Raw genomic sequence first — 24,364 nt, forward strand, 5'->3', positions numbered from 1 at the left:
GACTGATGAGTATGCTTGGTGCAATAAAGCCCCCAGGAAAAAAAGATGTAGACAATTTCTTTCAAGAATAGGATAAACACAGCAGCAAACTGCTAGTGTATCAACCACCAGCCTGAGAGACTTACACCAGGTGGGTGCATTTCCCTCACTTAGATTCTGATGAAACTTAGGCAGAATCCTAGCCACGGTTATGAAGCAGAAGACTCACCTGTAATCGTGGAGAACCTGTTCCTATCACCCGGGTCAGCAGAACCAGCATGTCCCTCCGGGGCAGCAGCTCTGGGCCATTCTGAAAGGTTGGGGGGAGAAAGAAAAAGCCTTATGCCTTGTGACTCCAAAGTGCCTTTTCTGTGTGTGACACTCCTTATAAACATCACAATTAAAACCTAAGGCAGGACAGGTAACTACAACCTGTGAGAGAAAACAATCTTCCATAGTTAACTCTAACCGGTAGAATTACTTTGTCCAGTTTACACATCATCTGGTTTACCCCATGCCTCATCTGAACAACTGTTGAAGGAGGACACCTGATCCCCGCAGCTCTTGCTCACCTCATCCACCAGCAAAGCTTGGCCATTTGCTGTTGATCTCAGCTGAGCATGGACCGTAAGGATCTGCAGAATACTGGCCAGGAACTCCTCCTGGTCTTCGCTGTCGTGGGGTGTCTCAATTATAACCGTCTTTAGGAGAGGAAAGACTAAGGAAAATGCTGGAGCTGACAATGGGGCAGCACCTGGGAGAAGGAAACACAATCCTGTGAGCAGAGCTGATCTCACATCTTTGTTTCTAATACTGGATGGTATACCATGTACACTTTGGTAGCTCATAATGGATGTGGCCAGCTTCAGCCTCATGTACAAACATGAGGTTCACTTCTATACCCTTAGACACACCCAGTCTAAAGGATACTTCCCATACACACATGTATGTGGACTTAACCTGTTCAAAGCAGTGCACACAACCTGTTCAGCCTCTACCACTCTGGCATTTCATTTAGCAGCAACAGTACAGCTCCAACAGTGCTACCTGACGTTTCAGTGTCAGACTAACAACTGCACCTGATGGTGCCGAGGGTCTTTTCCAACCTAAATGATTCTACGATTCCACCCAATATTGTAGCTTGCAACACCAATGAGCTGGCTTTAACTAAGTCAGCATTAAGATTCCAAATTAAATCTAGTGCTTCAACAGTGTGAAAATACACACTGTAAATGAAACTGAAGCAACTCAGTGGACTGTAGACAGACAGGCAAACCTGAGTTTGTCTATCCTGGAAATACCTGAGGATCCACACAGGGATCTGATATTCCCTTTTAAAGTTCCTTTGTCCCAAAGAAGGAACCTGTTTGCCAGCCACATTCCCATTGAACACTTCCTACCAACCTAGCTAACCTGTCATTCCAGTCTTCAGCTGCATTCTTGAGAACGAGGTTCCTCTAATTCTGCTGCAAGTCTCTGCTCCCTCCTCTCCCCCCTTGAGAAAAGTTAAAGCTTTTGGATTCCTACAGGTAAAGATTTTGCTCCTCCCTTCTCACAGGGGCTTGGCTATGGGACAGAAATGCTCCTTCCAGGCCTCTCCAGTTAAATGTCAAGTATTAGAGGTCTAGGGAAAGCGTTTACTTTCTGTGCTGCCAGAGAATGCCACATATAACGTTTCTAAGATGCAAATGAAGAGCACTGCAGATACAATACTGCAGTATTAGTCAGCTTATGTAGGGCACGGACATTGCAAAAGTAGTTCAAGAGAGAAATATTAAGTACCAAAAGCACTGTGAGCTCCTAACTGCTCAACAGGAATAGCTTTGGTCAAACACCTCCGTTTGTGATGTGGGATTTTGCCATTTGCTCGGGATCTGTTTCCTCTGATGCTTTTATTTTTGCCTGGTTTTTGTAATTATTGGCCAGCTATTTTTAGGCTCAAGCAAATGCTCCTCTATATGCAGGAGGAGGAAGCAAGCTCAATCTTAGAAGATAAATGTTCTGTTAACACAGTAGCCAGTACTGACCAATACAAAAGAGATTATAAAACGTGTCTTGGCGTTTCAGCAATGAATGATTTATCATCCACATTACAAAGAGTTATGGTCCCTCTTAGTTCTCATGATAACTTAAGAAACTAACCTATACTAAATCAAGACTACACTCCAAAGAACTTTGAAAATGAGGAAAAATCATTTGGGAGTATAACATAACTTGTCCAACAAAGTGCAATGGAACCTCTTTCCTTTCTCTTGCAGAAGTGAACAAACATCAGGGATTCATTTAAGCACTGCAGGAAACACTGAAGGATTGAAAAGCCTGCCAGTGCTTTCTGGAAATAAGCCTGAAAATGGATTCCAATGTTAATGAACTTGCACTTACTATGGAAATAAATTGCATAGTGCAGAACTATCACGGAGATGTTCAGCACTGAAGTGGTGCTCAACATGGTCAATTGCCACTACTCAGCTGGGCAGATTACATGCGCCAGTCACACAACTGCAGAACTGATTAGCAACAGAAGAGTAAGAGGAAAACTGAACTGCTGGGGTAAGGGACCACACAGAATCCTGCAAGTCCCTTAAAAAATACAAACCATCCATCGCAGCAGCTCTTGATGGAGCTACACAATGAAGAGCTCCAAAGCCTGGATGAACCACCTCTATCACTGCAGTACACCGGATGCTTTAAGACAGCCTAAGCCATCCTAGCCTCCAAAGGTAGCACACCTGCCCTCCCACTTCTGTACTATTATCTTCAGTGTAGCGGTACAAGTACTTGCGCACTCCATCTTGGAGTAAATTCTGGAAGAGATCTAGAGTAAAACTAACCCAGCAAAAACAGAACCAGACAAAAAAAGGTTCATTTTCACTCAAACTGTATTTTTGCACTGCAAAAATACTGGTGCCTGCCTTCATGTCAGAGTGAGAAAGAACTGCTTCTACAACCATGCCACAATAAATTATTCATGAACTGCAGCACTGCACAGCAAACAAGCAGAGGCCACAGGCACTTCACTGCTGAGATCACAGATAACAAGCAATTATTTTGTCTTTCCACTTAAGTCTCACTGTATCACTTAGGCTAAGTGGTGTTGAAAGGTAGGAACTGTCCCTGGCAAAGACAAACCTTGGTTTCATTATTACTTCTGAATGAACCACTTTAATAAAAACACTGTTCTTCTATTTCTACACTTCCTATACTTGTAACATCATTTGCAGTACTACCCCCACAAAAATCCCCAAAACTTAAGGGTTTTCATATCTATGAAAATTTATCCAATTTGAAAAAGGAAAAAGTGAAGTTTCACATACAAAACATTTCATAAACCATAAAACCTGAAATAGCTCAGTGTTACGGGGGGGTGTCAGAGGGATCTACAGTACTTTTTACCTGGCTCTCCCTTGCCTGTTCGGCCAGGAATGGTGTGGGCATGCAGCAAGTTAACAACTCTGTTCAGAGCAGTAGGCAGCTCTTCTTGACACCAGGATTCATCTAATTCACATTCTGGTTTCATCAGGCGCAAGGTCACATGGCTCACTAAAGTACCTGGTAGGAAAGAGAGGATCCATGACAGGACTAAAGCCAGAGACTTCTTGAGAGAGAAAAATCCCCAAGAACACAGACTCAGGAATTACAGCACAGATGTGAGCAACAGCCCAGGCTGCAAGAGGCAAGCAAGGAAGCACAGCCCCGAGGCTTACAGGGGACAGCCTTCCTTACAAGTTACATGTGTGAATTACACCCACATCCTCCAAACTCTGCACAGGGAGACAGTGCCATTGCAACCAACTGCTACTTAGAGGTGATCACAATAACCAGACAACTCTTTCTCTTTGGACCCAGTCTTATCCAGCAATAGGATGTCTGGGACTTTGCAGTCATCTCCCTAAGCACTGTTGAAGAGTGGATTTCCCCCTTGGCTTTCTGTGGCAAATGGTCATGAACCAAGGCTCACAGGAGCAAGGATTTTCACTGTCCTGCCATAAAAATAATGCACCCTGCCCTTAAACAGCAACTGCAAATACTAACCAAAGGTTTTCAGTTGAGCTGGCATAACACAAGAAGCTAAGGAAAGAAAAGGTTCCTTAATCCTTGGAGCAGCCAAAGGTGATCGAAAAAGTGGCAAGAAGGAACTGATGAGAGCAGGGATGTACTGAGTTAGACCTGGAGGCTTTCTCTTTATAACAGCACCCAGGAGCCCGAGAGCTGTTTCCAGCTCATTATCAAGCTGTAAAAGAAATAATTCAAAAGTTACCATAAAAAAATTCAAAAGTTACCATTAAAAATAAAGAAATAAAATCAAGCTGTCAAATCTAATTTCTAATGACAGAAACAAACAGCTCATTGCTGAATACTCCCTATTCTTTTTATCAAAATGACTTGGGCCAGGGTAGGTGGCAAAAGAGACCATCAAAACTTAACCTCCTTCAGCCGTTTTCTTATCTGAGACTCCCTCTCCAGCTGTGCATGCATCAGCTCCTTCTGCTTGCTGGTCAGTTGCACCTCATCCTTTATTCCTTTCTTCTTCTTTATTTCCTGCAGTAGAGTGCAATGGACATTATTAACCTGGAGCTATTAACACCAGCCCCTCAACTAGGTAGAGAAGAAAGATACATAGGGGGTTTTTGCAATTTACTTTCAAAGAGCATCAAAATATCCCTCCAAGCAAATCACTCTGAAGACACAAAATGGAAACCTGCAGGTTAACACCACTTCAGTGTCCCACCAGCAGCACCACATCAGTTTCTCACATGTTTAACTGGTCACATATTATACGGTATCATTAAAAAGAGCTGTCCAGCTCCTTCTACAGTGGATGGGCACACCATCCTCCCCAGGGTGAGCCAAAGCCAAGCTTTATTAAAAGAACGCTCCAGTCAACCTGGTACATTCCCTTCCTTTCACCAAATTCTTCCCCCCACCTATACCCATCACTCTGGCCAGACTGAACTGAACTGATGGCTGTTAACAAGATGGAAGCACCTCTTTAACAACCCTTACAGAAGTTACATGAGATACACATACGGCAGAAGCCATGCAACAGAACAGATGAGGTAGTAGTGACCAGCCTGGCCTTCCTCTTCCCATTAACTCACCTCCTTCAGCTCCAGCTCAATGATTTGTTCCTTAAAGGAATAAGCTTTGTTCTCCCTCTTCATGTTAGCCTTTTTCATACTGTCCTGCTGAGCACTGAGAGGGGAAAGCGGAGAAAAGAATCGGCACTGCTCTGAACTAAGATCCAGGCACACAAATCTGGTAAGTCCCGTACAGAAAGAGCATCTGACAAACCCCCTTCACTCACTGCCTAAATGCCAGCAGCAATCAACCCCCTGGTGCAGAGAGAAAAGAAGTTACAAAGTCTTACCTCTGTATTATAGATTTGTCATAGAGTTCTCCCTCTGGTGTCTTCATGATGGCAAATTCCTCTCGAGTAACCTGGCACAGAGCTGGGTTCTCCACTGATGCTGAGATAGTGCTGATGAGCTGTGGCAGCACTCTACCAGGTGAAAGCAGAGCAAGAGATCCCACTGCATTCATAGATGACTATCAACAAAAAGGAAAAAACAGTATTACTGGTATTCCTTGAAACTGGCTAAAAAAACATGCCCTGTTGAAGCAGTTATGCTGTAATGCCTAATTCAGTGGGTGACTGTATCTCATCTAAAGTTCTACTCAGTTGCTGGTACACATTCTTACCCCCTTAAATGCCACCTCCTTTGTACCAGTTGTTCTTTTTGAATCTGCCTTTTCCCCACATTTTCTTCCTTACAGACCAGTTGGTACTTAACTCCTCCAGAAAACTCTCCTCTTCCAAAGCACCTCCCAAAACCAACACAGGGAAAGTGAAGTTTATCACCTGGTTCTCCGAAGTGTAGGCAGTGATCCTGGGTAGTATGTCATTCAGGTGTTTGGTAGTGAAGTCCTTTGGATCTATCTTCATCTTGATGAGGAGGGTTGGCCAAAGGCCTGGCTGCACTGCCACTAGCAAGATGAATAAATGATTAAGGAAATACGAAGCAGAATGCTAATATAATGAAACTAAAATGGTAAGATAAAGACCCCATACACTGGCCATGAAAGGGGTCTTATCCCTCCACTTACCTACAGATGGATGATGGCTCACCAGCAGCATCTCCAATGCCAGCTTTTCTGGCTCAAAGGAATCCACATCAAGCCCTGCCACAGTTGAGATGACACAGAGTGCCTCATGAAAGACACGGGGAGGAATGTATGTCTTTCCTAGCTCCGACAGCTCTCCCAGCTCCGTCACCAAGACCTCATGAGGCAGAACCTGAGTGGACAACTTGGTCATCAACACATCACATCAAGCCTTCCTGAGCACACTTCCCCACAGTAACACCATACTGAATACTAACAATCTTCTCCCTCTGTCAGTACCAACAACCTGAAGTTTTCCAAGGAAAAAAGGGAGAAAGGATAACAGTGGAACTGAAGCAGAGATGACAGTGACAGAAAGACTAAGAATGGAGGACTATACTAGATTGGGCAAAATGAAACTAAAATTGTCATTTTTGGCAAAGAGGACTTTGAGAAGGTTGAACCAGCTGGCTGGGAACAGTACACCCAGCTTCTGCAGCCTCATTTTACCCAGTATCTTTTCAAAAGTACATCACTCAGGCACCTATGACACAGGAAGACAACTTTCAAGTCCCAGCCTTGACACCTAATTCACGTACCTAAATCTATTCCACAACTGGACACGGTGCTGGCTTAGCATCATGCCCAGTAACACAGCACTCTCTTTACCATTTGTTTTCATTTTTATAATAGTTGCTACTAAAGCATCTATATTACTTTTGTTTTAAATAGGCAGCCTGAGCTAGAAGCCGAGGCCAAAGACCTGGGATACCAAGAAAGGAATGAAGCACCTGGTCCTCCAGCATCAAAATAATAGAAAGGAGCATATTGCCGTAATAATTTGAAATAATATGTCTACTGTGCATATGGGGAAGATTAGGCACACCACAGACACCGATACAGTAATATACAGTGATCTAATACCAAGTGGCATTCTAGGAGACCATCTGAAACCGAATCATCTTTATATGATACTCTATGTCAATACTAACAGAATATCTAGGGTAGGGAGGTGACTGGCAGCATACAAACAACTAGGCAGAAACTAGGCTTCTTAACTACGCACCTTATGAGAACTGAGAACCACTTTCAGCTCCTCCAAGAGCCCATAGGCCAGTTTGTACCCTCCCAGAGAGGACAAGAGCTTCTTAACTGTTTGATGGGCCTGTCTTCGAACATTCCAGTTCCGACTCAGCAGAACGGCAACAAGGGCACGGTGATACTGCCTGAAAACAGAGAACTAAACAGCTTGAGGGAGGGAGGCAGCTCTGCAAACCAACTGGGCAGAAGAGCACAAAGAGTTCAACGTTCTGTGTAAAGTCCCAAGCCCACCCTCTCCACTGCCCACATTAACATTCAGGGATCAGACACAGATCAGTGGCAGCAAGCACAACTCTACGTACTGAACTTTACTTTCAGGCAGCCGCTGGGCATGATCCAAGAGAAGGCGCTCTGTCAGCTGCAGCACTGTACACATTGCTGTGGGGAAAGACAAATACTGAAAATAGCACGAGGCTTCATAAGGAAACACATCCTTTTACCTGAAAACAAACAAACAGCAAGCGGGATACATTAAAAGAGGTACTCAAAGTGAGCCTCTACGTAATCTCAATGAAGCTAGAGACAAATCCAACTCAGACCTGGAAACAGAACCATGGTTTCACAGAAATGTTGTTCACTGGACACCAGCAGAAGTTTCGTGACCACTGTGTGTGACCTATTTTTGTCTTAGTCAACAGAGCAAACCAAATGATAAATACCATGCTCACTGCATCAACACTGCAGTGTTAACTCCTAAGCCCTGCTGAAATGCCTTCAGTGACAATAAAATGGGTACTGAAGTCAAACACATGGTATAATGCCATTTGAATAGTACCCGTGGTATTTTACCTCATAGCATCTTCTGAGCTTCAACTTTTACTAGGCCCTTTAATTTGTATAACTCAGGCTCACTGAGAAGTAAAGGAATTCATTGTCAAGCTTAGATTAGTCTAGATGTACTTCTGAAAGAGTACACTCTTCCTTTTAATCTGAAACTGGATCTTCCAAGGATCACAGAACAGGGCTACTAATGGCAGTATTAGCTCTCATAAGTACTAAACAATAGAGTTAAACAGCAACTGGATACACACTAACTGATAATTTACCTTCCTCTGATGCAGACTGCAAGAACTTCTCAGATGTAAAGATCTGTTTTTTCTCATCCAGAACCAGCTGCCAGAAACCGCTCAGCTTAGACTCTGACAGGAAAAGAACAGATGTCTGTCAATCAAGGATGCTTCAAAACAAGTCAGAACTCACCAGTGTACATAAAATACAGCAGAATTCTGTCTCCTGAAATCACTCAGGTTACTTCTAGCTTTGCAGGCGGCTAAATGGTCAACTGTTCCACGTCTCTCTAATCCAAAGCCATAAACATGCTCAAAAAACACCTGCTGACAAAAAGGTGTTTCTCTGACTGAACACCTGTGAAATGTAAAGTCTCTTTCACCTTGATCTTTCATAGGGCAAGCCTTCCTAACTATAAGGAAAGGAGGAAAGTGGTGTGCTGCTTCCGGTAGACAGAACACACCTGGATTTTATATCCTGGCAGATGCACGAACTCAGACACTTCTTGCAACACCCTCTAATGGAGGACAGTAATTCCCGTCCTCATGATTTCCAAAGACAGTTTGTTAAAATACCAGCCACGTAACAAGCAAGTAATACTTTAAATGCATCAATCAAACCCTAGCATGTAAGGTCCGAGTGAATGCATCTGTCAGAACACAGAGGAATACTGCCTTAGGTGAATGGAAGCTGCAATTCACAAAGCCACAGAAAAGCAAAAATTCTTCACTGACATAACAGAGTGGGAATAAACCCTTCCCTGGTTTACAAAAAGGCAATGATTCTCTATGCAGAAACAATACACAGGTTAAGGAATACTGTCTCATGCGTGTTGTCAAGGAAAAAGTGGTAACCCTTAAAACCTGTCTGCATTGGATTTCACTGGATGCTTTGTGACCTTACCAGTTTGTCCCTCAATTACAGATATCCTGCAGATCAACAAAGCTGCAGCAACTCCTTCAGTTACCATGGGAACCTGAGTACTTTGAGATGCTGCTTTTTCTACTGTCTGGATGAGCATTGGCAGCAAGTCCATTCCCTGTAATAGTGTGTCACCTGAGGAGACAGAGAGACAAGTTACAAAACAACACGGTCCTTCACACTTCACACCACAAGGGTATCAACAGCTCTGTTGTCATGAGACAAGGACAGGAATCAGGCACAACCTGGGATCACTCCGAGTCTTCCCAGTTGTGAGTTGCCAGGCACAACCATCATTAAGCGTGAACTATGGAAATCTAGAAGATAACCACTTTAGTCCCTTCCTCACAGATAGAACAGTCCTATCTCAACATGAGTTCCTGTTCATGGGATGTAAACCAAAACCCTAATTCAGTCACATTAAAGGAACTGGTTCAAGTCATAGCAAGTCTGACTTCAAGGACTGTTTCCCTAAGAGAGGGGAAGTAAATTCCTGGCAAGCCACAACCATCTTTTCCACTTCAAGCATTCACAAGTTAAGGAATCCCACTTGTTGGTGACCCTCGCTTCCACAGAAACTGAGCTAGATGCTCCTGGTACTTCCAGAAGCAACACTTCACACACACTGTTAAAAGAGGACAGGAGAGACCTCATGATTTTCTACACTGAATATCTACAGGCATTGTTTCAACTATAAACTTGTGAGAGTTGGAATCTCTAGGGATTTTATGCTCCAGTTGGATGCTTCATTGGGTGCATCAAAGCGATGGCAGTCACTGTTCCAGTGGTGAGCAAATGTTAGTATCTTTAGCCTTAATCCCCTGAAGAGCTGCACAAATCACACACAAGTAATCCCCCTTGCCCCCAGCAAGCACGAGCAACGTCCAGTTTGCCATAGTTCTCTGTGGCAGGAGGTTAGAACTGGATGAGCTTCAAGGTCCTTTACAATCCAAACCATTCTGTGATACTGGATACCGATGCCTCTGAAAGCTCTGCCATCCTGTCATACCCAAGTAGTTTTCAGAGTGGTTTTCTCAGCCGTATGATAGCACTGAGAATCCTGTGCTATCATAGGGCTGTACTGTTGTAAAGTTAAAATAATACTATTGCACTATTAAAAATAATGGAATCAAAGATGACTTTGGGGGTATATGAAAGATAGCACAACAGGCAGTGATACTAGTTATACACGGAGAGAAAACATCATTATAAACTTGAAGGCAAACCAGACTTCAAGGAGAAATATGAAGGTCAGTGAACAGATATTGCCTTACAAAACCTTTCTTAATCCACACAGCTACCTACTTACAATAGAAAGTACAAAAGTTGATTACTCTTCTCTCAATCACACAGTCAAGAGTTGCTAACAGCTGCACAGTTTTACCTTTGAAAGAGGCTAGCATGCACTGCAGGTAGGCATGTCTCACAGCTGAAGTAGAGGTTTTAAGGCTGAAGGCTTTCTTTAGCCATTCTACCAGCTTCTTAGGAACTTCTGTGGTGAACCGAACACACCAAAGAGCCAGGACAGAGACTGCATGAACCAACGTGCCTTCATGGACTAGGAAGTAACACAGAGCTCACGTCAGTACAGCAACTGGGTAGATCACATGGACATACAACAGAAAACAGGTAACGACATCAGGAGGAGGCAGGGAATGAATGCATGTGCTTCTAACAGACACAGCTCTGCCTCCATGGCATTGTTCATCAGAGCAGGACATGGATTTTATAACACAAAAGGCAAGAATCTGATTTATCCTGGAAACCAGGCCTGTTGAAAACCCTACTCAAGATGAAAGCAGCTTAGCAAACTCAAAGGCAAAAGGTCTCACCTTCTTGTTGCAGGAAAGGGATGAAAAGCTCAGTGACAGTTCCACTCAGAGCTTGGCTAGAGGATCCAGAAACCACATGGTGACTGAGGCTGCCGATCCCTGAGAGGACAAAATTCTCTCATTAACTCCCAAACTACCAGCACTTGCTGCAAAATCTAAAACAAACCAAGAAAGTCCCTTCACGTTTCAATGCTTGCACAGACAGCTCTTTTTTGTCACTACATTTACGTGTCACATCCACCACGGACCAACACTGCAGGACCTCTGCCTTCATTTTTACTCAGGACACAGTCATCTTCCTCGTATAAACCACTTCAACCTACCAGCCAATTATTTCCTTTGAACGTTAAGTCAAGAACCAGCATGCGGTAGCCAGCACTCTCTATGGTATCAATTACAGCCAATTTGGAATGACAGGCAGGGAATCCTAAAGGCTTAAGTTCGGTTTCTTTCCACTCAGCATTCTGCTGAGTTTCTTCCTCTAGAGAAGTAGCTTTCTACTAGGATCCTCACCTGAAAGGACACTCATCTTCTGAGCAACAACTGTCAGCTTCCCTTCCGAGCCTGCCAACAAAAGCAAACGGCGACAGCTGACTTACAGACAACAGCTATGTGCTGCATCAAGAGCCTTCCCAAAAGCACAAAATCCTGCCCACTCATCCCTGATCCAGGCTGAGCCACCCCACTCTACAGGCAGCCGAAGAGAAGAGAAAATGCAACACACAAAACTCCCTGAAGGTAGCAAACCTTTATTCATCCCCACTGCTTATCCTACAATTTACTCACCCCCTAAGATGGCAAAAAGGTGTCTGCCCAGCGACTCCACAGCCGAGGGATCACTGCACTGTCGAGCCAAGTTCTTTAATGCCACAACTGCTTCATCCATCAGCTGCACACTGTTGGATTTCAGGTGACCTAGGAAACAACGCACAAGCTAAAAGCTCCTTACAGCAAACTGGCAAGACAAAGACATCTCTTTACATGTGGCTTGACTCAGCTTCTGGAACCGTCACGTGAACCATTCCAGTTCCAAGTTACAGCATCATCAGCATCACCCTCCCTCCCACATAAAATAGTCTCTTCACCAGTAATCAAGCTGTTATAGGTACAGTCAGGAAGCTGAAGAAAGCTTTACTCTGCACTCATCATTCCCTCCAGAATTTAGAGTACTTACTGGCCAGTCCTTTCACAATGTCTAGAGCATACTGGCTGAGATCCAGGTTCACAGATACGAGCAAGCAAGAGATTGCTGAAGATAAAAGAGATAACAGCATATTACAATTTGTTCACTGGTTTTTAGCATTTTGGTACATCCTTCCCCACAGCTCACAGCAAGAGCAGACAAGGTCAGTAAGGAGCAGGAAATAAAACAACACAAATGGATGCCCAACGAGCAGACTGATTCAGGATTATTCTTAGCACTCAGCTGTGAAATTCTGCCCTCCATGCAAACAGTAGCTACCACATACCCAGACACTTGGGATCACACCACAAATGTTGTTTCTCCACATCTAACCCTTAGACACCAGACAATCCTGCTGCCTCACAGGACCAAAAGCATAGTCCAGGAAAACACACTTCTCCAGCAACTCCAGACCGCTAAGGAACAACTATTCATGCTCTTTGACAGAGCAATGCAGACCGATGGCAGACTCACTTTCAATTACGTTCTCAGGGCTCCGTAGCAGGGATTTCTGCAGAGTTGGCAAAACTAAGTCCTTGAATTCAGCGTGAGACATGTACCGAAGAAGTGGGGAACAGCTCTCCTGCAAGGGGAGCAAAGCACTCAGCACGGCAGCAGACACTGCACACAGGACAAAAGCACAAGCAGCTCTGTAACTGTGTCTCACCAGCAAGTGCTTCTGCGGCTTTGTCTTGCTCATAAGGATGGTCTTCAAGTAGAAATCCAGAAGAGCACTCTGAACAAGAAGAAACACCAAATTATAGCCACATTGCAGCCTATACCCACCTCCCTGCACGCTACCAGGAAGCCAGGCTTGACACCCCACCTCATCCTCCTCTGGAAGGCAGTCATGCTCACTAAGCAGAAGCTTTGCTTCCATCCTTACATAAGACAGTCAAGCAGAGATCAGTGTGTTCTGCTCTACGCTTCAGCTCAATGCTCAAAATGCGCTAGAGCTAAATGCTGCCTTCCATTCCTATAACAGTGGAGAGGGCAGAAAGCTACAGCATTGGCCACCTATACAAATGCACAGGCCACAGCACACAGCTGTGCATCTGGCACCTCCTCTGTAAGTCTATTCCAGCTGTTTTAGTCAGAAGTGCATGGCTACTGAATTGACAGGTAATGAAACCAGGGGCAGATGCAAAGCACTGACCTCACTGGGACATCTGTTCAGCCCCCTTCTCCCTGGTTAGAAGTGATGCTACTCATTGCCCTCCAAAAAGCAATGCAACAGATTTACCTTATATCGTTTAATGATATCAGTCTCCTTATGGGCTGTGCAAAACTGCACCGCAAGTCCCAGCATTGCAGCGTAACTCTGGTTTGGTTCAAGACCAAAAACGACAGATAGGTACTGATCCACCAGACCCTGGTTCTGAAGAGAAACAGGAGCAAGGTATGTTAGCACAGCAGAACATACAACAGCTGGTGAACACGGCCACATAAGGTACTCATCACCTCTTTCCACAGCCTGTTCAATTTCTTCACAGCCCCAGCCACTGCCTGCTTATGAGAACCTCCCAGGACTTCCAACAGGAGCAGACACTGGACCTCCACCTGCCAACAGAAACAGCCAAGAAAACCTTCATGCACGTGCTTCTCAGGGAGCTCATATCAAACCAGATGAGTCAAATGCCAGTGATTAGCTGAATCTGCTTAGGTGAAAGTCCTTAGTTTGTGCAAGTTCTAACAAGCTGCTTCTGCTTCCATTTGACATGTGCCACTTTGCAGAACCATGCATAATAGTTTGGGAAACTCCACATCTGAAAACAGTAATTTGTATCAGATTACAACTCTTCTTAACATGTGCTCCAACTATATTCCATGGTGCTTGAGCATGGTCACAGGTTCAGGTTGTTGAAGCAGGTGAAAAGAAAGCAAAAAGCTACTTGACACTGTATGACAGAGTATCACAGGCACAAGACTTCAAGGCAGGCACAAGGAATCCATGGCACGCTGCAGACTGCACCTTGGAGGCACCAGCAGCAGGCCTACTCTAGAAACACTGTGTCCTGGGTTCAGCAGTAGCAGTCATTTTTCTCCTTCTTAGTAGCTGGTGCAGTGCTGTGTTTTCACTTTCAGCCTGAGAACAGGGCTGGTAGCACCAATGTTTACCCTGACCAAGGACTTTGTGAGCCTCATGCTCTGCCAGGGAGGAGGGGAGGCCGGAAGGAAGCAGGGACAGGACACCTGACCCAAGCTAGCCAAAGAGGTATTCCATACCACAGCACGTCGTGCTCGAGGGGGTAACTGGGAGTTACCCAGGAGGGCACTCTCTGCTCAGTGGGGCTTGTTTCAGTGGGTGGTATCGTATTCTCTCCCCTTGTTTCCCTTACCATTATCATTATTGGTGGTAGCAGTAGTGGTCTGTGTTATACCTTAGTTACTGGACTGCTCTTATCTGAACCTGTGGGAGTTACATTCTTTTGACTCTCCTCCCCATCCCTCTGGGAGCAGGGCGAGGAAGAAAAGAAAGGAGGGGGGAATAGAAACTGTGGCTGACTGGGTTTAAACCACAACACACTGGTATATGCCAGAGCAACTCTGCACAGGCATAAGACTGCCCCACTCTCATGCTTTGTACAGCTCCTGCTTTCTTCAGCAGGATAGGAGAGTTCAAATACATCAGAAAGCAATAAGGACTGCCACATAAACCTGGACTGTAACAGGACATTATCAGTTGTGTTCAAAATTCCCTGCAATGTCACAGCAACTTAAAGGCATTAAAAACATTTCAGCCCCTATCTCCAAAGGGGTATTTCTGCAAACCAAAAAGAACCTACCAGTTTTTTCCATGTTTCTCCCTGTCTCTTGTCGGGTGTTGGAAAGACCGTGCGTACAAGCAGGCATGTCCAGGAGAGCGCCAGCAGAGCTGCAGATCCACTGCTCTTACTGTTGTACACACAGGAGAAGGAGGTAAATCTACAGCTCCCAGTATGTATCTTACACCTACTAAACCATAACAGACGCATCTTTGCCCAAGTTAGAATACCACCTTACAAGCAAGGCAATTGTGTCACAAAAAACCCAGTTAAAGCCTTAGCTTATGTGTTTCAGAACTTCCAAATGGCACAAAAGCAGCTGAATCTTGCCTGCTGGGAATGCAAATCCTTAGCAGAAGAAATACTTCTGGATCTTCTCAGCAGCATTACAGAAATGAGAGTTAAACACTTTGCCAACCGAGAGTGCCCAAAAAGTGACTCCAGATTCCTCAGCCACTGCTCATCTTTACTGTCTGTGCTTCCCAGCCCTGCATTGCCAAACCATTTCTCATCTTACATTCCCTCCTGGCACACTCCGCCCTCCACTCCAGGTAACAGACCCCACCTCACAGCTCCCTGAGGATCCTCACCCCGTTTTGATCTCTACCCCAAAGTGAAGGAATGTAGAAAGTGTCCTTGCACACAAGGCCAGCCACTGTGAATGGAGGCTAAATATCGATCACTGCAAGCCTTTAAACCAAGATCAGGTCCTTTTCTAAAAGCTGCACTTGTATTCAGCCATGGTGACACTGCAGGACAGTGCTCTGTGGCCTGTATCAGCCAAACAACCCCAGTTCACCTTTTGGAACCATGAGTGTTTCCAGAAGATATCACAATAGAAGAGCTGTGTATTTCTAAGCTCAGCTTCCAATTTCATTATCTGCCTGTCTACAACAAGGTCTTGAATTCCACCAGCTGCGTGAGGAAATCCCCCTTCCTAATTGTTTTGGGTAATTTCTTGGTATAAGAAGAATCTTATACCTTATTTCTCCAGACTGAAAGGTTAACAAAGGCAAAGGCACATCTCAGTCCCAATCCACCAGCAGTAATAACCATGATACCCCTTCTGCTTTCCCAGAAGACACAGAAGAGGGAAACATCTGAACGGCCATTAACAGCTTTGCCTCCAAATGTTTTTAACACCTCTGGCAAGCAGCAGCAGCAGAATCATTGCAAACACAAGAACAACTACCAGCAGCTCAGAACTGCCTCCACACAGAGCAACTCATCCAGCACCTGGGCACTCCAGCCTTGCCACCGACCCCTGAAGACTGAAGTGACTGCAGCAGGTTTTTTGCTGTTGCCTCTGGCTGGGACTCTGCGAGCTGCTGAAGCGCCAGCTGCAGGGCTCTGCGGGACGCTGCATCGCTAGAATGAGAAACAGACCTCCGTGACCATGATGAATCCTGCCAGCATCACACATGTTACTACCTCTGCATCACACATAAGGTTCTGCCTTCTCATTTCAGCAGTCCAGCTAACAGTCATTTTATCCTTGCTGTTCCAAGTAGAAGTTTCTGGCAGAAAGCTCCACTCCCTTCCTCAACTGAGAGAAGTTATGTCAAGGCCCTCTGGCAGGCTGCAGTACAAAACACAGGTTGTGAACAGCTCCTCTGCAACAGGCCATGACTTAATCCAATCTAAAAATGTCCATCTAAAAGACACCTTAGTCTTTCATCAGCAGGACACAAGCATCCATCCTTGCACACTGAATCACGGGATGGAAGTTTTAATTTCACAATCAAAGGTGAAACACAAGGGAAGTGTCATAGAACTTCTTAACGTCAAACCTAGCTTGAGAGCCTAATGACCAGATGGCATCTTCCAGTGTCATAGACATCCATGAGCCACTCTATGCTAACACTTTCAAATGCTCCATACCATTTAACTAATACATACAGCTTTTCCACATCAACATACTCACCGGTATCGATGCAGGGTAAGGCAGAAGAGTTTGCAAAGGCCTTTTACTGCTCCCTCTGGAAGATCTGGAACAGAATGCATATTTCCTCATTAATCTAATTCTTCATAAAGCTCCTTATCTTTAACACAAACGTGATCCACTTCACAACTGAAACCAGTGAACTGCTTGCATCTACGAAACCGCTTGCGAGGACCACAGTGGAAGTTCTCTCTTTCTAATGTACTTCATGTGTATTTTAAAAACCAATGCAGAACTGGAGCATGAAATTCCAGAGGCAGCCCAGAAAAGGAAAGAAAGAAGATTTCTACAAATGTGCTTCAGCTGTTACCTGAATGTCTGAATATATTATATATGACATATATATATCCGAAATCTTCCGCACTCTCTCACTCCATGGAACACATACGTGTGTGTGCACAAATATTCCATGAGTCGTTAAAAAAGGAGTCAGGAGAGAAACAGGCAACTGAGAGGGCAATGAAAAACTAACACACATGATGCTGCAACTGCTGACAGGGAAAAGCACACGTGCCAGTAACCGCAGTCCTGTGCTACTCACAAACCCCATGCCCAGAACTAACACTGTGAGAAAGCACAGACCCCAAATGCTACCAGCCCCCTCCTCAAGTGGCTACCCCTCATGTTTACTGTAGCGACAGGACAAGGGGTAATGGATTCAGACTTAAACAGGGGAAGTTTAGATTGGATATAAGGAGGAAATTCTTTCCTGTGAGGGTGGTGAGGCACTGGAATGGGTTGCCCAGGGAAGCTGTGAATGCTCCATCCCTGGCAGTGTTCAAGGACAGGTTGGATGAAGCCTTGGGTACCATGGTTTAGTGTGAGGTGTCCCTGCCCATGGCAGGGGATTGGAACTGGATGATCTTAAGGTCCTTTCCATCCCCAACTATTCTGTGATTCCACACAGGCTTGGAAACAGAGCACCTGAATGTTCTTACCCACCCTGGTAACCAGAACAGTGCCCCAAAGCTTTTACCTTTCCCAGAGATGCATTTTCCCAGCTCGCTGAGGATCTCCCTCCGCTCCTTCACGCTGGCTGTAGTCACCTTTACTGCAAACCGCTTCAGTGTGTCAGAAATCTAAAACCACACAGAGGACAAAGCATCAGGCTGCCCTCAACACCAGCACACAGAGCACAACACCAGGGCCAGTGATCAAATGTGAGCATCCAGTCTGATCTGCTGAGGAAAGGGTCACTGTACATCGTGCACGATGGAAACCTACCCCTTTGGGCAATGGGTGACTGCTTTCTGTTTGCTAACCTGTGTCCCTGTCATGGCACTTACGCTCGATAGGATACACTTACCCCTCTGAAACCAAGACAGAGCACGAGGTAAGACCAATAGCCCAAAGTACAAGACCTTTAAAGCACTTCAAGAATGCAAAGGTGGTGTTCAGGGCAGTAAGGCCCACGTAGCCCCATGGGGGACTTCTAACTGCCCATCCTGAACAACTCATCTGTGGTTTCGGGCTGTCAGCAGCTGGGACATGGTGTGCTCAGGCCCAGCAAAGGAACAAACTGCTCTCATCTAACGCCCTCATCGCAGGGATTCTGGAAACTGAACTCACCACATTACAAGTTGTGCCTTGCTCTCAACCCCTTCCATGCACTGTCAGCAGTGGCCACGGTTACCTGAGCAAAACGGCTCCATGAACTGCTGAAACCAATTCCTTGACATTCCAAGGTTTGCAGGGTATACAGGATAAAAACACTGTGCTGAAGAGCACTCAGCCAAGGCCTGCACCCGCCACCGCTCTGCATTTCCATAACCCAAAACACAGCTCTCCAGGAAAGGCTTTTAAAATTCAGCTCTTAAACTGAGCAACTTTCTATGTGAGTAATCAGCATCTTCAGGAAGGGCAGCAGAGGAGCATGCCTTCAGAAGCCCACCAAAGCTGTTCCTTCCCTCGCGAGGCAAAACGCCACCCGCTTTGCCATGGGTCGAGTCCCAAGCACAGGAAACCTGGCAACTGGGAGATGGAGATTGCCTCCACCTTCTCCAGAGCTGCTTCCTGCTTCCAGTGAAGCCTTTCCGCTGGCACGCAGGAGAGGCAACGCTGAGCAGCAAACTGGGACTTACAGAGGCTGCCCACACCTCCCTGCCCCTGCGACCCGTGCACAGCCCCAGCCCTCCTTGAGAAGGGGCTGGAAGCAGGGCTGCAGCTCTGCAGGGGGTGGTGCAGAATGCCCAGCGTCCTCACCACCAGAACGGACAGGACAAACCACCACCAAAGAGCTCATCTTCCTTCAAGCCTTTCAGTTATGTCAGGTCAGCAGATGCAAACTGAAACCCAGCTGCATTACTCACTCGCGCTGCTTTATCACCGGCAGGGAGATGTGCAGACACGAAACACACGTTAAAATTATCCCAACCGGTCTAGGTATCAAACATGCATTGTGCAGAACACTATGGGACTTCCTAACCACCCCAGTGACTTACACAAACGGCACAAACTGCAACTCCCCAGTCTCTGTGGAAGGAGCGCTGGGACAGGCTTCACCCCATTAAGTTTTATTAGGATGTGGATGTACACGTGTTACAAAGGGAGGGTGCAAACAAACACAGAGCAAACACCGCGTTTGTACCAATACTGCCCCGATCCCGAGAACCTCGGTACCTTGGGAACACCCCAACCTAACGCACGGAGGGAGCTGCAGGGCAGCCCAGCACCCTCCGGAGCAGGCCCCGCTCCGCAGCTCGGCCTCTCGCGTTCGGGACGGCGCTGCCGGCACCCGCGGGGACACCGTGAGCTGGCGGGGGGCACCGGGAGCGCGGGACCGGCAACCGCACACGAGGCAGCTGGTGCCGGCGGTCTACCGGGGACTCACTCGAGGAGCGGGCGAGGCCCTTCAGCCGACATCCCCCGCTTCTCTCCGGGCCGCGGCCGCCCCGGGAGCGGCGCCTCCGCCCGCGCTGCCCCGGCCCCGGAGGAAGCAGCGCAGCGCCCCTTCCTGGCGCCGGTGCGGGCTCCTTGAGCGCGGCTCCAGCGGCCAGCGCCAGCGCGGCCTCCCCGCTCCGGCTGCCACATACCCACTGTGACGCGGGCGCCGCGCCGGGCCCCGCAGACAGCCCGAGGGAGCGCTGAGGAGCGGGAGCGGCCGCGGCACCGGGCGGAAAGCTCCCCCCTGACCTCCGCCTTCACCGGCCACCGCCGGCCCGTCCCGCACTCACCTGCGTGTCGGCCGCCATGGCGCCGCCTGCGACCCCGGAAGCGGTCGCGGCTTCCGGTGCCGGCCGCGCAGAGCCGGCCGGGACGGCCCCGTCTCCATGGCAATGGCGCGGCCCGGTCCGGCCCGGCCCCTCCGCACGGCGGCACCGAGTGCCGGGGAACGGCGCCTCCATGGCCCCGCACGCACCCCCTGCTCCGGCCCGCGGGGCCGCACCCGGGTGACAGTTCCCCCAAGCCCCGGGGAGGAGGAGACAGCAGGGCGGCGGCACACGGGAAGGTGTGAAACAGCTTTTTATTTCTCGGGTTGGACCAAGTGTGACACAGGCGGGCGGGCAGCGCGGCTGTCAGTCAAACAGGCCAAAGCCCATGTCCTCATCGGACTCCTCCGACTCCTCCTTCACCGCCTCTTTGGCCGGAGCAGCAGCAGCAGCAGCAGCGGGTGCAGCCGCCTCAGCTACCACAGGCATGGCCGCCACAAAGGCAGAGGGATCTGCCAGGAAGGCCTTCACCTGCAAGAGAGGGGGGGAAAGGTAAACTCAAAGGAAACAACCATTCTGAATGGCTGAACCTTTGTAATCATAAAGGCAATGAGTGCAAGCTGGCCAGCAGTGAAAGGGATGCACTTATCACTGCCATGTATAAGGAATCAGACATCTCAGCTGCACTCCAGCGTACCAGCCCCAGGGAGAAGGGAACGCTGCAGAATCCAGCTTCCCACCATCTATATGCAACATATGGAAGCACGTGCCCCTTTTTAGGCCAGGTCCCTCACACACAGGCGGGTCTGCATCCTTTCAAACCAGGGCAGGTGAAGTGTTTCTAAGTGCCTGGCTGTGTTAAACACCTCTTGCAGCCATTACCTTTTCAGCCAGCGGGAAGGTGTAGTCCGTCTCCACCGCCACAGCCAGGACCCGCTTGTACCCGTTGACAATGGAGTGGGGCACAGAAGCAATGGTCGGGTACCCAATTTGCAGGCAGACGCTGGCAACATTACGAACACCCTGTGAGGAGAGAGACTCATGTTTCTGTGAGCCGAGAAGCAACCTGCACTACAAACCACATTTCTACATTGCCGTCATAATGAGGGATAGCGTGCAAGGCACACAAGTAACAAAGCTCCAGTGATGTTAGACAAGCATCAAGATTTAAATGGCTTTTCTAAAGAAGTTTCAGCTGAGAAAGCCTACAGAAGGTACTACTGATGGACTGTTTCTGCAGGGCAGCAGGGATTGCTCCCAGCTCTGCAGAAGCTTGCACAGCACACCAGACGTGACACCTGACTGCCAGAGCTGTGAGGCAGAGCAGCAGAATACAGCAGATCCAGGCTGTGGCACCCACCTCCAGGAAGCGCTTGTGCAAGGTATCCTCAGTGATGTCCAGCACTTCAGGATTGTAAATGCTGCCATTGTCAAAGACCTGCTGGATCACCAACCCGAAAGAGAACGGGGAGATGTTCAGCATGTTCAGCAGGGTGGCTTCGCTGGCACCCACTTTGTCTCCAGTCTTGATGAGCTGCACATCACTCTGAGGGAAAAAGAATGAATATGTATAAAGAAATTCAAGCACATCAATGCAACAGGATGCACATTTCCAACAGCACGAGATGGAAGTGAAGGAACAAATGGGCACAACAAAAACAGGCTCAGAGTTCAGCTCCACAAGATGAGAAAGCCCTAGACATACAAGGAGGGATCTCAGGTGGGAGAAAGGCAGCACCCTGCCTGCATCGTACTCCTCCAGCAGAGCCTACCCAAGCAGCCGAGATCATAGAATCACAGAACAGTCTGGGTTGAAAGGGACCTTCAAAAGTCATCTTGTCCAGATGGAGAAGTTAAATCCCCCCTGCACTACATCCTCCTTCATGCTCCCAACACACAGCAGATACTGATTTCGCCCTAATGGGAGCTTTGATCTTTGACCTCCCTCAGCTGCCACAGCTGGGGCTCTGGAGCCAAGGCAGAGCTTCAACAACAGCAGTACACTGTTCACTAACCAGAATTTCAATGGTTCCTCTGGAAATCTTCGTGGTGATGCCCAAGGCCTGGAAAAAGGAGGTCTTCTCAGGTCCCAGACCAGTGTTCTGGGCCGGCACAGTCACATCACAAGGAGCAATAGCACCGGCACGGGCAGCAGCTGGCACCTGGAGAAAAGGGGAAGTGAGAAGCTGGAAGAATGCTCACCTCTCAGATGTGGTGGGATGGCATCTCCTCCTTCCTGAAGCTCCTCTAGGATGGACAGCACCGAGGCACGCACACAGGAGGCAGCTGAACTTTAACAGTTTGGCTAAGGCTGCAGGGGCCTAGTTCCCAAGCCCTGAGGACTCCTGTCAAGCAGGCACCCCCCAAAGACTCAGTTTTATCTTTATTTCCCTATCTCCCCTACCTTGTTAGCCAGCAGCATGTCCCGGATCTCAGTCAGATCCTCCTTGGTGAAGACAAAGCCCACGTTCCCCCGGATGTGAGGCAGCAGCCTGAAGGGAAGATTACAGCCTTCAGTTCTGCCTCTCAGACAACACCCTCTCCTCCCAGACACGGGCTCCAAGAGCACATTCAGACAGCGTTACCCACTTTTCCAAGGCAGGGTTATTCTCCAGATGACCACGAATAGCTTTGCGCATCATCGTGTTCTTCCCCATCAGCACAACAGCCTTCCCACGCAGGGACATGCGGATTTGCTGCATCTGCTTGGATCCCACATTGTCTGCTCCCACAATGAAACATTTTGGGTAATCATCCAGGAGTTGCTATAGCAAGAGAAACACTGTAACTATACAAGGCAATGTGGACCAGTGCACAGCGCAGCATCAAAACCTCAGCACGTTAAAATGTAAAACCAGGATCTGTCAAGTTTGAGGGTGCTGAGCTCCCACTGACTGGGGGCACAAGGCTGCACCTTTCTCTCAGCTACCTAATCAGATCCCTGAACAAATTATCTCTGCAACTGGCAGGGCCAATTCTCACAGCAGCCTTAAACCAGTCTGACCTGGGCTGTCCTAAGCACCTCCTAGTACCATGTAACCGCTCCTCAAACAACCAAACTAAGGCACCCCCCCCTTACTTAGGATAACCCCCCCGGGGAGAGCAGATCGCGTCCCTCAGCCCGAGCCGCGCCGGTGCCGCGCCGACACTCACGATGATTTTCATAAAGTAGTTGGATTTCCAGGTAGCCCTGTCTTCCCTGGGCATCGCGGCGGTGCTCCAAGGATCGCCCAGTGGGTTTAAAGACGAGCTGAGACCTGCCAAGGAGAAGCGCGGCTCAGGCGTGTCCGCACCCTTCCTTCCCGCCGCCCCCACCCCAGGGCTCCGCGCTCCCCCCAACACCCGGCCCCCGCCCAGGACCAAGGGTACGCTCTGGATCCGCTCCCGGCAGGGCCCGGCTACACCCCGGGTACGCTCCCGCCCCGGCCCGGGCCCACAGGAGCCGCCACGCCGCGCACCCACCTCCACGAGGGCTCCAGGAAAGAAAGGCCGCAAGGCGGGCCCACCTCCTTTTATACTGCGGCTTGCGGCCAATCGCAGCGAGCCGCGGAACCCCCTCCGCTCAGCCCATTGGCTGCCCTGCGAGTGTCAATCAGGGCGGGCCGCCGCTCGTGGGGCAGGAGGCTAGGGGGCTCGGCGCCGTGCGCCCCCTGGCGGTTGGAGGAGCACTAAGCAGCACAGGGACAGCTCTTGCTGCTGGGGGAGGCAGCGCTGTGAGCGCCCCCCTACAGCATCCCTTAGGACGACCCGCTTTGTTCCTGGTTTCCTACAAGTTTAAGGGCTAGAAACCACCACAGCACACAGGTGAGAATAATGGTAAAAATTTTATTAGTGTAACTGCAAGAATTTTAAATGGAGAAAAAAAAAAAAAAAAGCAAAGTTAGATGTTTACAGGGAGAAGAGACATCAAATAACCACGGACCCAGCAGAGCACCCCCAGCCCGGCCCTGACGTGCTGTGAAGGACCGGCCCCAGGGGCTGCACTTGGTGCGGGGGCTGCAACATGCCCTCCTCCCTGGCTGCTGGTGCGGTGCCATGGCTGTGCTGCCCTAAAACTGCATCCCAAAATCAAACGTCAGGCCATTCTGGGCACCCACAGTGGTGGCAACAGCCACCAGAATTCATTATATTTGGCAAAGTAGCACCCGTGTAGCATCCCAGCACATCAGAAACCAGGTAAATCCAGGACCGGCTCAACACCTTGCTCTGGAGGTGAGTGGTTAACACTGTTAAGCACTCACAACAGATGAGCCTCCCCTTTGGCGCTGTGCACCACCAGCACCCCCCCGTGGCACCCAGGGCTTTCCACGCATGCCAGATGCATCCCTTAACACAAGCCTCAACTGGCAGTGAGGTAGGTTAAAGACTCCCCGGACAGGGAA

At 48.2% G+C, this 24,364-nt stretch overlaps 2 protein-coding genes across 2 annotated transcripts in view; both read right to left on the reverse strand.

The window, feature by feature from the left end:
* Positions 1–20,107, reverse strand: part of GCN1 (GCN1 activator of EIF2AK4) — a 42,157-nt gene extending 22,050 nt beyond the window's left edge. The window contains exons 1-27 of the mRNA XM_061370582.1: positions 20,007–20,107; positions 17,810–17,912; positions 16,816–16,879; positions 16,128–16,259; positions 14,913–15,021; positions 13,588–13,686; positions 13,370–13,504; positions 12,794–12,862; positions 12,601–12,709; positions 12,118–12,192; positions 11,730–11,858; positions 11,457–11,507; positions 10,944–11,042; positions 10,496–10,669; positions 9,094–9,246; positions 8,229–8,321; positions 7,485–7,560; positions 7,148–7,307; positions 6,085–6,274; positions 5,840–5,964; positions 5,348–5,526; positions 5,079–5,172; positions 4,405–4,518; positions 4,012–4,210; positions 3,373–3,528; positions 552–733; positions 209–289 (exon numbers count right to left, since the gene is read on the reverse strand). Of these exons, the coding sequence (XP_061226566.1) occupies positions 209–289; positions 552–733; positions 3,373–3,528; positions 4,012–4,210; positions 4,405–4,518; positions 5,079–5,172; positions 5,348–5,526; positions 5,840–5,964; positions 6,085–6,274; positions 7,148–7,307; positions 7,485–7,560; positions 8,229–8,321; positions 9,094–9,246; positions 10,496–10,669; positions 10,944–11,042; positions 11,457–11,507; positions 11,730–11,858; positions 12,118–12,192; positions 12,601–12,709; positions 12,794–12,862; positions 13,370–13,504; positions 13,588–13,686; positions 14,913–15,021; positions 16,128–16,259; positions 16,816–16,879; positions 17,810–17,912; positions 20,007–20,024 (3,168 nt within the window). The 5' untranslated portion in view covers positions 20,025–20,107. The remainder of the gene's footprint in view (positions 1–208; positions 290–551; positions 734–3,372; positions 3,529–4,011; positions 4,211–4,404; positions 4,519–5,078; positions 5,173–5,347; positions 5,527–5,839; positions 5,965–6,084; positions 6,275–7,147; positions 7,308–7,484; positions 7,561–8,228; positions 8,322–9,093; positions 9,247–10,495; positions 10,670–10,943; positions 11,043–11,456; positions 11,508–11,729; positions 11,859–12,117; positions 12,193–12,600; positions 12,710–12,793; positions 12,863–13,369; positions 13,505–13,587; positions 13,687–14,912; positions 15,022–16,127; positions 16,260–16,815; positions 16,880–17,809; positions 17,913–20,006) is intronic.
* Positions 20,108–20,335: 228 nt separating this feature from the next.
* RPLP0 (ribosomal protein lateral stalk subunit P0) lies at positions 20,336–23,292 on the reverse strand. Its single transcript, XM_061370584.1, has 7 exons — positions 23,136–23,292; positions 22,572–22,747; positions 22,387–22,474; positions 21,998–22,144; positions 21,343–21,528; positions 20,865–21,005; positions 20,336–20,513 (listed from the first exon to the last, which is right to left on the reverse strand). The coding sequence occupies exons 1-7, from the start codon at positions 23,187–23,189 to the stop codon at positions 20,349–20,351; spliced, it is 957 nt and encodes a 318-aa protein (XP_061226568.1). The 5' UTR covers positions 23,190–23,292; the 3' UTR covers positions 20,336–20,348.
* Between the last annotated feature and the right edge of the window lie 1,072 nt (positions 23,293–24,364).

The sequence above is a fragment of the Neopsephotus bourkii genome, unplaced genomic scaffold (genome assembly GCF_033783945.1).
Source record: "Neopsephotus bourkii isolate Nb327-2 ecotype Australia unplaced genomic scaffold, CSIRO-AGI_Nbou_v1 NB_1542, whole genome shotgun sequence".
Taxonomy (NCBI): Eukaryota; Metazoa; Chordata; class Aves; order Psittaciformes; family Psittacidae; genus Neopsephotus; species Neopsephotus bourkii.